Source organism: Panthera onca, chromosome B2 (assembly GCF_046562875.1).
Source record: "Panthera onca isolate mPanOnc1 chromosome B2, mPanOnc1 haplotype 2, whole genome shotgun sequence".
Taxonomy (NCBI): Eukaryota; Metazoa; Chordata; class Mammalia; order Carnivora; family Felidae; genus Panthera; species Panthera onca.
In genome coordinates, this window is record NC_138343.1 from 119,340,160 (window position 1) to 119,352,215 (window position 12,056).

The 12,056-nt window shown below is 44.6% G+C and overlaps 1 protein-coding gene, 1 long non-coding RNA gene and 3 other non-coding genes across 5 annotated transcripts; 4 read left to right on the forward strand and 1 right to left on the reverse strand.

The window, feature by feature from the left end:
- Positions 1 to 350: 350 nt before the first annotated feature.
- On the reverse strand, positions 351 to 2,323 carry LOC132667649 (uncharacterized). Its single transcript, XR_009605282.3, has 2 exons — positions 2,113 to 2,323; positions 351 to 1,992 (listed from the first exon to the last, which is right to left on the reverse strand). It is a non-coding gene; the product is annotated as an uncharacterized LOC132667649 (long non-coding RNA).
- A 212-nt stretch (positions 2,324 to 2,535) lies between these two features.
- RPS12 (ribosomal protein S12) lies at positions 2,536 to 5,327 on the forward strand. Its single transcript, XM_060616703.2, has 6 exons — positions 2,536 to 2,658; positions 2,781 to 2,831; positions 3,016 to 3,132; positions 4,188 to 4,290; positions 4,717 to 4,818; positions 5,238 to 5,327. The coding sequence occupies exons 2-6, from the start codon at positions 2,818 to 2,820 to the stop codon at positions 5,298 to 5,300; spliced, it is 399 nt and encodes a 132-aa protein (XP_060472686.1). The 5' UTR covers positions 2,536 to 2,658; positions 2,781 to 2,817; the 3' UTR covers positions 5,301 to 5,327.
- LOC132668130 (small nucleolar RNA SNORD101) lies at positions 3,360 to 3,432 on the forward strand. Its single transcript, XR_009605488.1, has one exon. It is a non-coding gene; the product is annotated as a small nucleolar RNA SNORD101 (small nucleolar RNA).
- Positions 4,547 to 4,623, forward strand: LOC132668147 (small nucleolar RNA SNORD100). The gene has a single exon (XR_009605506.1). It is a non-coding gene; the product is annotated as a small nucleolar RNA SNORD100 (small nucleolar RNA).
- LOC132668142 (small nucleolar RNA SNORA33) lies at positions 4,983 to 5,112 on the forward strand. The gene has a single exon (XR_009605501.1). It is a non-coding gene; the product is annotated as a small nucleolar RNA SNORA33 (small nucleolar RNA).
- Positions 5,328 to 12,056: the final 6,729 nt, after the last annotated feature.

Genomic DNA, 12,056 nt, shown 5'->3' on the forward strand with positions numbered 1-12,056 from the left:
CCCCACCCTCGTGCACGTGCGTGCACACTCTCTCTCGAAAATAAACATAAAAAAAAAAGATTTAGGGGCACCTGGGTGGCTTAGTTGGTTGGGCATGGGATTTTGGCTCAGGTCACAATCTCACAGTTCGTGGGTTCAAGCCCTGCATTGGGCTCTGTGCTGACAGCTCAGAGCCTGGAGCCTGCTTTGGATTCTGTGTCTCTGCCTCGCTCTCTCTCTCTCTCTCTCTCTCTGTGCTCCTCCCTCACTCTCTCTGTCTCTCAAAAATGAATAAAAAGTTAAACTTTTTTTTTTTTTTTCCAATTTGGGTTTTGGGGGGGAGGGGAAGACATCTAATATGAAACCTAATGCTTAGCATATTAACTTTTATTAACTTTAATCACACATTTGCTGAAACTACCGCATTCTCTTTCAAAGATACAAATGCGGTATGATAACTTCCAAAACAGCCAAGGAGACATCTGTGCCTCTGCCCTTACTCTCCATTTCCTTCATCTTCCCTGTTTGGGATGCTTTTAATTGTTCTTGTTGTGTTTTCCTGTTTCAAATGTTGCCACAGCCTTCAATCCTTTGTCTTTCCACATCATCCCCACTCTCTGACCCCCATGCTGCTTTGTACCTTCCCTGTGGCCTTTAGGTATTCTAATCTTCGGTTCAAATCTTAATCCGGCCACAAACACGAGAGTGGCAGGAATAAATCTCACCCTTAAAAATCCTGCAGCCTTTTTTTTTTTTTTTTTAAGCAAAAGTTAACTAGGTAACTAAATCACCAACTAAGTGAGCAGCATCCTTTTAGGAGGAGTTATGAGTAGAAAACAGCAGCTCAACACTTTTAAAATGGAAATTTGAAAGCACACACAAAGCTAAAAAGAACTATATAAATGTATTAAACTTCCAGTCTCTCTCTGTTCTGGTTAACTCTGCCCCGCACCCATGTTACCCATTTTTGTTTTCTTCAAAGACTTGGGGAGTCTCACATTATCTGCTCACTGTATCCATGGTGCTGGCACTTATCAAACACCTAATAATTGCTGACAGTGATAGGCAAAAGATAGGATACAAGAGGCAGAGAGGGAAAGATTAAGACCTAAGGTCCCTGGGTGGGGAAAAACACAAGTTTTGGAACAATGCAGAGTGTAGGCCCACAGCGAACCCCCTCAGGCACAAGGGTCCTCTTAAGAATCTAACAGACACTACCCACCCCCCAGATTTCCCTCAGAAATCTGACAAAAGGCCTGACTAAAAAAACGAGACCACAACACTGTGTGACCCACCAGGAAGGGTTTGGCCATAGAGCACCCCTCATACAATGGAAACGAGCCAATCAGGAATGGACAACCCAGCGCCTAGTTATCAAGCCAATATGGGTAGGAGCAGAGAAAGAACCAGGGGGAAGGGAGGGCAACCAGAAGCTCATAAAGCAAGTACCCTTGCCTAGGGTCCTGGGCATTCACTTTCGAATGCCACCTCTCTGAAAGGAGGGCTTCCATACTTTTCTTCCTTTCTTACATTCTAATAAACTTTTGCCTGCTGCTCATTTTATTTTGTTTCCACCTCTTCATTCTTCAAAGCCGCAAGACAATGATGAACCCCGGGTATTGACGTAAAAAAAAATCCTGCAACAACAGGCTTGGGGGCTTATCAGGAGAGGAAGTTCAAAAAAAAAAAAAAAGGCAAAAGGACTACTGACTATATGCGGCCGTACTTCATATGTTTGCGTTTTGAAATGGGGACAGGAGAATGACCAATCAATGCAAAATTCAAAATGTTGCTTCCAGTAAAAGTCAGTTTCAGGGATCTCAGATTCCACTCCTAACTCTTCCAGGTCTGTACGGCGAAACTCATGCCGGATTTCTCAAAGACTACGTTCTCTCTTTACTATATCCCGAACCCAGTTCCTGTGTCTGGCGCGTCGTAGGCGTTTTAAATGCACCTAATAAAATGCACCTACTGAATCCCGATCTGCGCGGGTTTACGAATTTCGGGAACAATCTGGCGTTAAAAACAAAACAAAACAATTTTAGAACCAACTGCATTTAGGAACTGTAACCAACCACCTAACCAGAGGTTCCACTTTAGTCACACAACGCCGGTAAAGAATTTGCGGCGTACTTAGCAGTGAAGACGTGCCGGCTTTCGTTTCACAACAAAACACGCACAAAACGACACACTCGCAGACGTCTAGAGTAACTGAGAAGTAATGCGAAAGCGGGCCGTGCAGGAAGGCCCAGTTAATGGGTTCGACAGGAAATTACAAGGTACTGACTTAACGAGGAAGACAAGGAACCAGGGAGCTAAGACCACGCAGACGCGCGCTTGGCCCTTCTCGCGCTCCGTAGAACCCACTCTCTGGGCCTCCGTAGGCCACGCCCCTGGCGAGGAAGGATGATGTGAGGCTGCCCGCGTTGGTGCCTGTTGCGCGTAACAGTGACCGGCAGCGGAGAGTCGGAAGACTAAGAGTAATCTTGCCTCGGATTGGCCTCAATCCGGAAATAGAAATTCTCGAAGCCCGGCACCACCAGAGCCACCTCTTTCGTGAAAGGGAGTGCACATGCGCCTAGGGGGTGGGGGTCCTGGGAAGCCCTTAAATACCGTCATGCGGGCGCGCACGACCTCTTTCCCTGCCGCCGCCGAGTCGCGCGGAGGCGGAGGCTCGGGGTGAGTTGAACGGTACTGGGGTGGTGGTTGTGGTGCTTTTGGCCGGGATTGGGTTTGCGCGGGGTTGTTTGTTCAACTGGTGTCTTAATTTTTTAATCTTTTTTTCTTTCTTTGCATTACAGTGCGGTCAAGATTCGGCTCCATCCGTAACCCACCGCCATGGCCGAGGAAGGGTGAGTCCAGGGTCGGAACTGTGGGGGCGGGGAAGGGCATGGGCAGCGAGCCTGTTGTCGGGTCTCAGGGTCAGCCGCGGCCTCCTAAGGGCGCCTGCTGTGCCTCGTTTGTGATTTTTGAGTCCCAAGCCGTCCGGTGGTGCGTGGGGAGTTTAGTGATGGTTTTGACTTGCTCCGTTTTCAGCATTGCTGCTGGAGGTGTAATGGACGTTAATACTGCTTTACAAGAGGTGCTGAAGACCGCCCTCATCCACGATGGCCTGGCACGTGGAATTCGCGAAGCTGCCAAAGCCTTAGACAAGTACGTGTATCAGTCTCAATACTGTGGGTTGTTGGAACCGGAACAAAACTGCAGCCAAGGAGAGGAAGCGTGAAGTTCATGGTGTTAGCACAAAAGTTCTGAATGGCATCCGTCCTACAGGAAACCTAGGAAAAGGTATCAGAACTCAGATCTGTGTGGCCCACCTAAAGTATGTGGGTTCGTTTGGAGTGGGGATGAGCGCTTTATTCTTAAAGCAAGACTACAGTGTTTGAATGATGACATAAGTTGTCGGATACCCCTTCACTCTTTCTGTGAGTGAAACCTAACAGTCTGACAAACCTGTAGGTTGTGGGGCTGATTTCACATTAGGGGGCAGATAGGTATCCTCGAGTGAAACTAGAGGATTTCAAGCTAACGTTGCAGAAGCAACTGGACTTAAAAACGAGTTCAGAAAGTGGTAGCCGTAGAAACCCACGTAAGTACGAAATATTTGTAAAAACACCCGTTTAGGTTTTCAGTTATTTAAGTGGGCAAGACAACTGTGTGTGTTCACTATTGGAGTGGAGCATCCTTGCCCTTTAGGAATTTCTTACAGCCGGGTTATATTTTAAGATCTCTTAGTTCGCCTTGGTGTAGAGTGGCTTCTTGAACCCAGCGAAGTCGCACTCTGCCGGAAGCCCTTCAGGTCCTGGCGTGAAGCCCCTGCGCTGTTTGTACAATGGTAGTGCTGGGCAGTATTAAGTTTTTAGGCCGGTAGCCGGTAACGACTCCGGTATCGTAGTTCGTTTCTCATACCGCCTTTTAAACGTGTAAGTGGCTCTCAGGAAAGGATTTTTCTTTGGCCACAGATGGGTAAACCGGTTGTATGTGAAGTTGGTATTTTTAGGGAATCACTGCAGGCCTGGTAGTTCTAAAGACGTGTGAATATATATGCTTTTTGACCGGCTTCTCAAACTGAGGCAGTTATGTTGTTCTCCAGTGGGGGTGCTGCTTGTGTTCCCCCAGTGTAGCCATTGCCAAGATAATTCTCGTAAAGGGTCGGTAGTAGTAGGCTCAGATTCGAGTTGCGGTTTCTGTTGGATTGTGCATTTCAGGCGCCAAGCCCACCTTTGTGTGCTTGCATCCAACTGCGATGAGCCTATGTATGTCAAGTTGGTGGAGGCCCTTTGTGCTGAGCACCAGATCAACCTAATTAAGGTAAGCTGTCCATTTTTTTGAGTTGAGAGATGCTTTAGCGTCGTGAAAATAGAGCCAGTTAGGGTCATGTTTGGGTTAAAGCTATTATACCGGAGCAAGTTCTGTATAAAGATGGGTCATTTCTGATGCTGTGAAAAACATGGCTTAAACTTGGTATTTTGGGCTAGTTTATGGGAATGCTTCATTCGTGCAGAATGAGTTGCTAATTTGGGTATTGGTACAGAAAAAAGTGGCAGTGCTTCTGGGTGATTTTGGTGCTGTACATGATGACAACTGGCTCCCTCTACTGAACTGCTATGAGGAAACTGCCATGTCACCCTATCTGACTACAGCTACCGTCTCTGTTTGACTTACTGTCCTTATAGTATTAATGTCTGCTGATATGGTGATCTTTTTTTTTTTCCCCTCTTAATTCCGTCCCAATAGGTTGATGACAACAAGAAACTAGGGGAATGGGTCGGCCTCTGTAAAATTGACAGGGAGGGAAAACCCCGTAAAGTGGTTGGTTGCAGTTGTGTGGTGGTTAAGGTAAGTCCGTTTTTATCTCTGGGTTGAAGGTTGTGCTGGGAAACTGCATAATTCTGTACTCAGTTTTAATTGTTAAAGTCCAGAACTTCAACGAAAAAGATGTGTGATTTTCAACATTCGGAGTCCGTTTTCAGCTTTTCAGAAAAGGAAAATAGGCTGTAATGAAGCCGGCCAATGAATCTGCTTAGCTGAATGTGTTTCTGCAGAAATTTAAAAAACGCTGGCAATAGGAACGCCATGTTACGAGCCTTAAAGACATTGAAGTCATTAAGGTCCCTGAAAATGGCTACAAGAAATTTTAGTGATGGGAAACATTTTCATAAGACACGAACTAGTTTTATAAAGCTTCACCATAACTAATGCTAACAACTTGGTAGAGTTATTAATGTTAGTTAAAAAAATTGCTTTTTATTTTTTAGGACTATGGCAAAGAGTCTCAGGCCAAGGATGTCATCGAGGAATACTTCAAATGCAAGAAATGAACAAATAAACTTGACTCTTGTTCCTCACCTGTTTTTTTTAATTTTTATTTTATTGGGGGCAGTAAAATAAGATCTCTGTTAGCAAAAGACAAAAGATAATCATTGTAAAATTAGCCAAATTACTAGAAGCAGGTTATTTGTCTCCTGGTGTCTAAATGAAGGCCTACTCCAACCAGTAAGTAACTTCGGTGTTGACAACTGAAAACAGAATGACCTGAGTAAAGTTGGCTTTGCAGTGATCAGTTCGTGACAGCCAGGGCTTCTTGGGTGGGTGCACATTCACCACAACTGAGGGTAGAACAGCCTAGGACCTGGAGTAATGGGCTGAGGCTGGTCAAGGGTGGGTGTGTCTTTGCAACTTGTGACAGCAGACTGAAGGTCACACTAAAGTATTAAAGCTCAGAAGCGGGATACTCAAGTCACAATCTGGGGGGGGAATTAGTGATGACCCATGTATTTCAATAAGCCTGGAACGAGTTGATTATATTGGTTTGAGCATGAATTACTGAGCTAGGTAGGATTCGTGGAAATGTCATCACAATTTCATGTAAATTGGGGATACTTTTGAGTTTATCTCGTGTAGTTTCCCAGTATTGCCATGCAGTTATGGGAGCACATGTGAAACAACTGGAGCCAGATGGGTTTGTAAGTTTAGGAGACAAGCAGGAGAGGGCAGAAAATCCCTTGCAGGCTCTGCACTGTTGGGCTCTAAGCCACCCAGCTGCTCCAGGTGTGTTGAATGCTCAGTTGCATGGTGTTCTTCTGCATGTTGGGAATTTACAGGGTTAAGCCCTTGTCTAAGACCTACTTTAGGTTTTATAGCCATCTCGGGTATAGCTGAAGGCTAGTTGTCCTCCATGTGGTATCTACAGTGGTGGAGTGAATGGCCTCAAATGAAATTTGAGCTAATTATAACTCAAAGCATCATGGGTAGTTCGCTTAGATAATGTAGCATGGGGTCAATCTGCTAACATTAAAGCAACCAGACCCAGCTGGTATTTAAGGGGATGGGTTTGTATTTACTTTGAATTCTGGTTTATGCCAACATCTGAAACACTTATTCTGCATCTGGCACTGTTGGAGCTGTTGATGCAGTAGGAAAAACCCTATCTTTCAAAAGTAGGTTTGGTGGTTTATGTGAAATGTAGTTAGTGTGAAGGAAAACGGCTGTGAGTATAGAGCTTTGCATTTGATTTTTTCGCTGATGCTAATCTGAATATTCCCTCCCACTGACTTGTTAGCATTTTTTTTTTTTTTTTTGATTACCAGATTTACTGTTCCTTCAGCTGCAAAACATAGTCAAAACTCTTAAGGAATATTCTACCCTTGATCCTACATCTTCCTCTAAGTACTACCTTGGTATGGCACTTCTTCAAAATCCTACTAGAGATGGTTTCCATCTTTTTCTACTTCATTGTTCTTTTTTTGTCTTCTGTCCTCAGGTAAAATGTCAGTGTAGTCACCAAGACCTCTTTCTGGTCAAATCCAGTAGCTTCACAGCCTTCCTCTTTACCTCTTGGTGGCATTTTCTAGAATAATTTTGTCTGTACTTTAACTTTGGCCAGATTCAGTCCTCAGCCCCTTTTGCTGCTTTGTAACAATTTGGCTGTGGTCCTGTTTACTTCTGTGCAGCCTTCGTGGCCTGGGACATCCTACTCCTGTAGCTTCTACTCTAGATTTCCTTTCCTTTCCAATTTGAGTTCTCTGTTTCGGTTTTGATTCACTCTAGATAAATGGTGTGCACTAGGGGGTATCCCGTGAACACCCATTTGTAGCTCAAGTTTTGTATGCCTCAAAGTGAACATCTTCAAATGTTTCCGGTTAGAATGTAGCATTCTTGAATATCTAGTGTGTATCAAGCGCTGCACCAAGCGTTGACCTCTACTTTGTACCAACTTAAGGCAGAGGCCTGGGGCATCCTCAGCTCCAGCCTCTACCTTGTATAGCTGTGGCAGACTCTTCAAGGGATTGTGGTGGCCCCTCGGCTAACTGCTGTGAGTCACGGCTCGGTTCAGTCAGTCCACACAGCTCTTTGTAATTCATCTGTGAGCTCATTCTGCCTCAAGTGCAGTTTTCTCTACCTGGCAGTCTTCTACTCATCCTTCAAAACCCAGTTTAAACCCAACAGTTGGGATTTGTCTGTAGCTTCTGTGGGGTTCGCAAAGGAGCTCAACCATGGTGAGGTGCCAGGGTAGAAGCAGACGTCTTGTCTTCATTTTTCACCGGGGAAAAGGGTAGTTTTGTGAAACCAGTTGCTATGTGCACTTAATCTTGAGGACTAACCTCATGGACCCAAACAGATCCCTGAGCTAAGCACTTTATACTGTTTTCTTGCCCTTGTGGTCAGTGACACTCACTCCTGTTCACTTTGGCAATAAGAAACCTCAAAGCCGAATATTCCATTTTCTTTGTCCTTAGCTTATTTTTTATTTTTGCCTGGTCCTGATTTTATTAAAACTTCTATTACATGTATTCTTGGTAAGCTAAATGCTTTTAAAAAATGAACCAGGACATCACAGAGGAATTGTAAAAGCCGAATTAAGTTGGGATGTGTTAAAAACAGGAATTTGTTCATTTTCAGCTGGATCGTAGAGGCAATGGAACCATTATTTGGGCAGAGGTGTTACAAGTCCTAAAAAAGTGGAAATACCATTTAGGGCTAATGTCCTTAAGTTGGCGGTAATTTTTTTTTTTTTCCTTTTTAGGTAAGTATACAGAGTTAGGTTCAAGGGATATGTTAAGCACAAGCAAGCTTTTAGTTTCTCTTCCTGTACTCCTGAGACCCTTGGAAGGAGGAGGTGAGGCTATTTAGCCAAGGAGAGGAAACGAGCACAGCTTTCAACGCTCCAGACTGAATATAGGACAGGCTGAGAAGGATAAGACATTGTCTTCCCAGCCAGGGTCCTCAGCTCCATCCACAAGCCAGAAGAGAACTTCCTAGTAGTAAGTTCCAGCAAGAGCAATGGGGGCACGATGGCTAGGCTAAGGAGGTGTCCCAACACCGAGGCCATCAGACTCTCATCTTCCTGTATGGAACCTGTTGAGTGAAGCCTGACTCCCTATTGGGGGCAGAGGGGTCTCACTTCTTTCAGAGGGTGATGTGGTATTTGGGACTTTGGCCACATATTAATGCATCAGAGTGTTCAGAGAGATTCAGACTGGTGCTTGCTCCCCAGGCAAAAATAATAATTGTTGAGTCCTTTTTAAAAAAACATGGTTTACTCTTCAAGTAGCATAAGCACACCTAAATTCAAACTGCTTTATCCCAAGCAAGGTGTTGAAGCCAGCTTTTTATCTAAAACCTGCACAATCTAACTGAAGTCTGCTGCTTGAACTTGCAGTACAATCTGGCTTTTCCTTGGAAACTTTCAAAAATGAGGGAGCAGGGGTGCTTGAGGATTCTATATCTACCCAAAAAGGGCAATCTTCTCAATTCCCTCCTGGTTTGCACGAAGCATGTGTTAAGAGTATTCCTCTGCTTTTCTTTGGCTCCGTGGTCACTGACCATCATCCTCACATTCCTAATTTCATTTCTATGGCAAACTGGCTTTGGAAAGGGAAAGTGCCAGAGAGGAGACAGAGAAGTACTTTTATAGGTAGAAACTCAATCTCTTTCAGATCTCTTTATGAACTCAACAAGATTGTGAAATGTGCAAAGGTAGAGGCACTGGTGATCATCCTGTGACCCTGCCAACCCAAGAGGTCCCATCAACTCTTCGGGTTTTTGATGATAAAGGGAGAGAAAAAATGTAAACATAATTCAGAATGTCCTTAGTTATGGACACACATTTATTGACCACTTACAAAGGAACGAGTGATTATAGCTATTAGTATGTTTATGACAGGACTATTGGAAATAGTTTTGTGGGTTGAACTAGGGGAATGATTAAGTAAAATGTGTTTCAATTACATAACGGGATATGATGATGCCACAAAAATGGACAGTACAGAAGGACATTTGTTACTATATTTTAAAGCAATATTAAAAGTATGATAGGGCCACATTTTGTAAAAAAAAATAATATATAAATACACATCGAGATTTTAGTGGTTGTTTCTTACAAGGTGGGTATGTGGGCTTTTTGCTTATTTTTTTTTTTTTCATTCGACATATGTTGCTTTTGTAGTAAGAAAACATATTTAAAGAAAGGAAATGATGGTATAGGGCTCTCTCAGGGTTAACATTAAGTATCACAAATATAAAAGTTTTTTAAAAAATTAATGTTCTGTGAACAAGTGCCTTTATTGACTCGTCTAGTAAAATAGTTGGGTAAAGCACAAAAAAGGCTGACCTCAGACTTAACCAGCAGAGGGCAGTAAGAAGCTGGCGCCTGGTGAGGGACGGATGGGGGAACAAGCCCGATAGGCACTAACCAGCGTGCTCGCTTCGGCAGCACACTGACTGAAGTTGGAACAACCCAGAGACGAGCGCTGACCCCTGTACGGGGATGACACATCAGTTCGGGAAGCGGCGCTAAGTACCGCAGGCTCCTCATAGGAAAAGGTTCTTCTCCCACTCTTGGAAGATCAGTGGGCTTTAGTTTACTACTGGCTGCATTTGCTCTTTGCCTTGCTATTGCAGAATCCACAGCCCCTAGCAGGGAGGTCATGATGTGCCGGCAGGCTGTCAGGAGAGGCGACCGTGGTTATTTTATGTACAACCGAGAAACGGAAACTCTTGCCACCGTTCCCAGAGGAAAAGGTTTGGGTCCATAATTGTATGCTTTTGTTAGACTCCTTTCTCTTCCACTACACTGAGCTTTGTGGAGAGCTGCCTGTCCCAGAGCGGGCCTGTTTCAGGCCTGTTTTGGAAAATGGGCATCGTTTGGAGAGTATCAGGGCAGTGGAGGTATTTTGGAGATTACAGAACACAGAGTCACTCCGTGGAAGCATTGACTTTGTTCCGCGCTGTATCGCTGGGACCTTGCTTGCTCTGATAGGCCCTCCAATATTTTTTGTTGGATGAACAGATTTGACCTTTCAATCTACTTAGCGAGGGACGGAGGGAGGTAGGTAGTGGGGTTTCTTCTCAAGGCTTACACTCCCCAGCCTCTTTTGACACATGAATTTCTCATGTTCCTTTTTTTCTAGCAACAGTAGTCAATCTCTCAAGCGGGGCCTCTTTTAGACTAGAACGGTGCCAAGCTGTCTCAGCCTGCCTTCGCTCCAGCTCCACTCTAGGGAGCAGGGCAGAGAAATGTATCCTATCACAATATGGGGTACAGAGCTCTAAGAGTCTGAGAAATCACTTTAAAAGCCACTTTGAGACCTGGGAACAGTAAAAAGCATGTGAGTTCGATGAAACTATTTTTACATTGCAATGATTTCTTTTTGAAGCCTATTTATTAAGACACATGCCAACAGCACGGTATTGTACAGGCGATGTGAACGAAACCTTACACAAATGTAGTATTTGTCTTTTTATTTTCCCTTCTCTCAACTCAGCTGCCCCCGACTAAAATTTACAAATGGATATAAAAATCCTGTTTGTACCTGGTTGGCTTGTTAGACAAACACTGAGTGAAAGGCCTGTGACATTTCATAGCACTGCCACCAGATTAACAGGAGCAAAATGCACGTAAAGAAAGAAATAGCTATGGGATTCATAAGGGGGAAATAAAATATTAACATACAAGAGGCTACAAATTAAAAGCCCTGTCTTCGCTTTCGGCTCCGATGCTCGGATGTACTCGGTGAGTTGCAGGGGTCAGCAGATGTTCTGCTAGGTGGGCGCAAGTTGTGAGTCGCTGGGAGGTGCTTCCCCACACGTGGATTATAAAATGATGCAGTTATGCCAGTATTTCAGAAGGGAGTCCCCATGTCATTTTTAAGAAGAAGTTAGAACCTTCCCTACTCTGACCCACAAGCTGCATTTCGGAAGGCAGCAATGCTCACTGCACCACCAGCACCACGCCACGAGCTGAATTCGGGAATCATCCCGTCCGAAATCTCATATTCTAAATTTCCGTCCTGTAAAGAATCTGGAAATTTTACTCTAAAACATGAAAATGATAGCACACATCATGTGGGCCATGCTGAAGGGCAGGCGGAGGATTCAGAACTTTGTCTGGAGAGCGATCGAGGTTTATTAAAGCTTGCAGGTTTTTAAGTAGCTGTGATCAAGGCATAAAACTCACACTTGTTATGACCTTGATTGTTGCCTACGGTTGTCACGTGAAGCGCGCCTCCTTCAAAGCATTCCAGGTAGCATGGCGGCCATCTGGAGGGCTGTTGGCAATAGAGTGCAGGACAGATGTAGGTTTGGCTAACATTCAGTTACAGTTTGCAACTATCGGGTTGGGTGGCAGTAAAAATAAAACAGGTAAGAAACGAGCTGGTCTTCAAAGAGGCTTCTCTGTTTTAGTAACACCGCTCACTGCGTTTCCCCTGTCGTAGCTTGAGAACAACGGGCAGGGGTTCCTGTCATGAAGCAGAAACCGGCCCGAACAAGGACACCCAGTACTTTCTCGCATAAGGACAACTTGAAAGGAGGTGTTCCGTTTATTTGTGGCAAGTGAAGGTGACGTTGTGAAAGCAAGCTGTATTTCGGTGGGGGTGGGGTGCGAGTAGAGAAGAAGAAAGAGGAAGGTGCGGGGTGGGGGGGGGGGAACAGGGGAAAAGAGACAGAAGAAAAGAGGAGAAAGAGGTGTAGGGGCCAGGGGCAGACTGCCTCAAGATGGAACACTTTGGCATGAAGATTATTTTGAGTTAAAGGCCATCAAAACCTAGTAGATTCAGGGAAAAGCTCTTTACCTC

Coding starts and splice junctions, on each gene's coding strand:
- RPS12 (XM_060616703.2), top strand. Junction 3,133..4,187: donor GCTGCCAAAGCCTTAGACAA/GTACGTGTATCA, acceptor TGTGCATTTCAG/GCGCCAAGCCCACCTTTGTG. Junction 4,819..5,237: donor GCAGTTGTGTGGTGGTTAAG/GTAAGTCCGTTT, acceptor TTTATTTTTTAG/GACTATGGCAAAGAGTCTCA.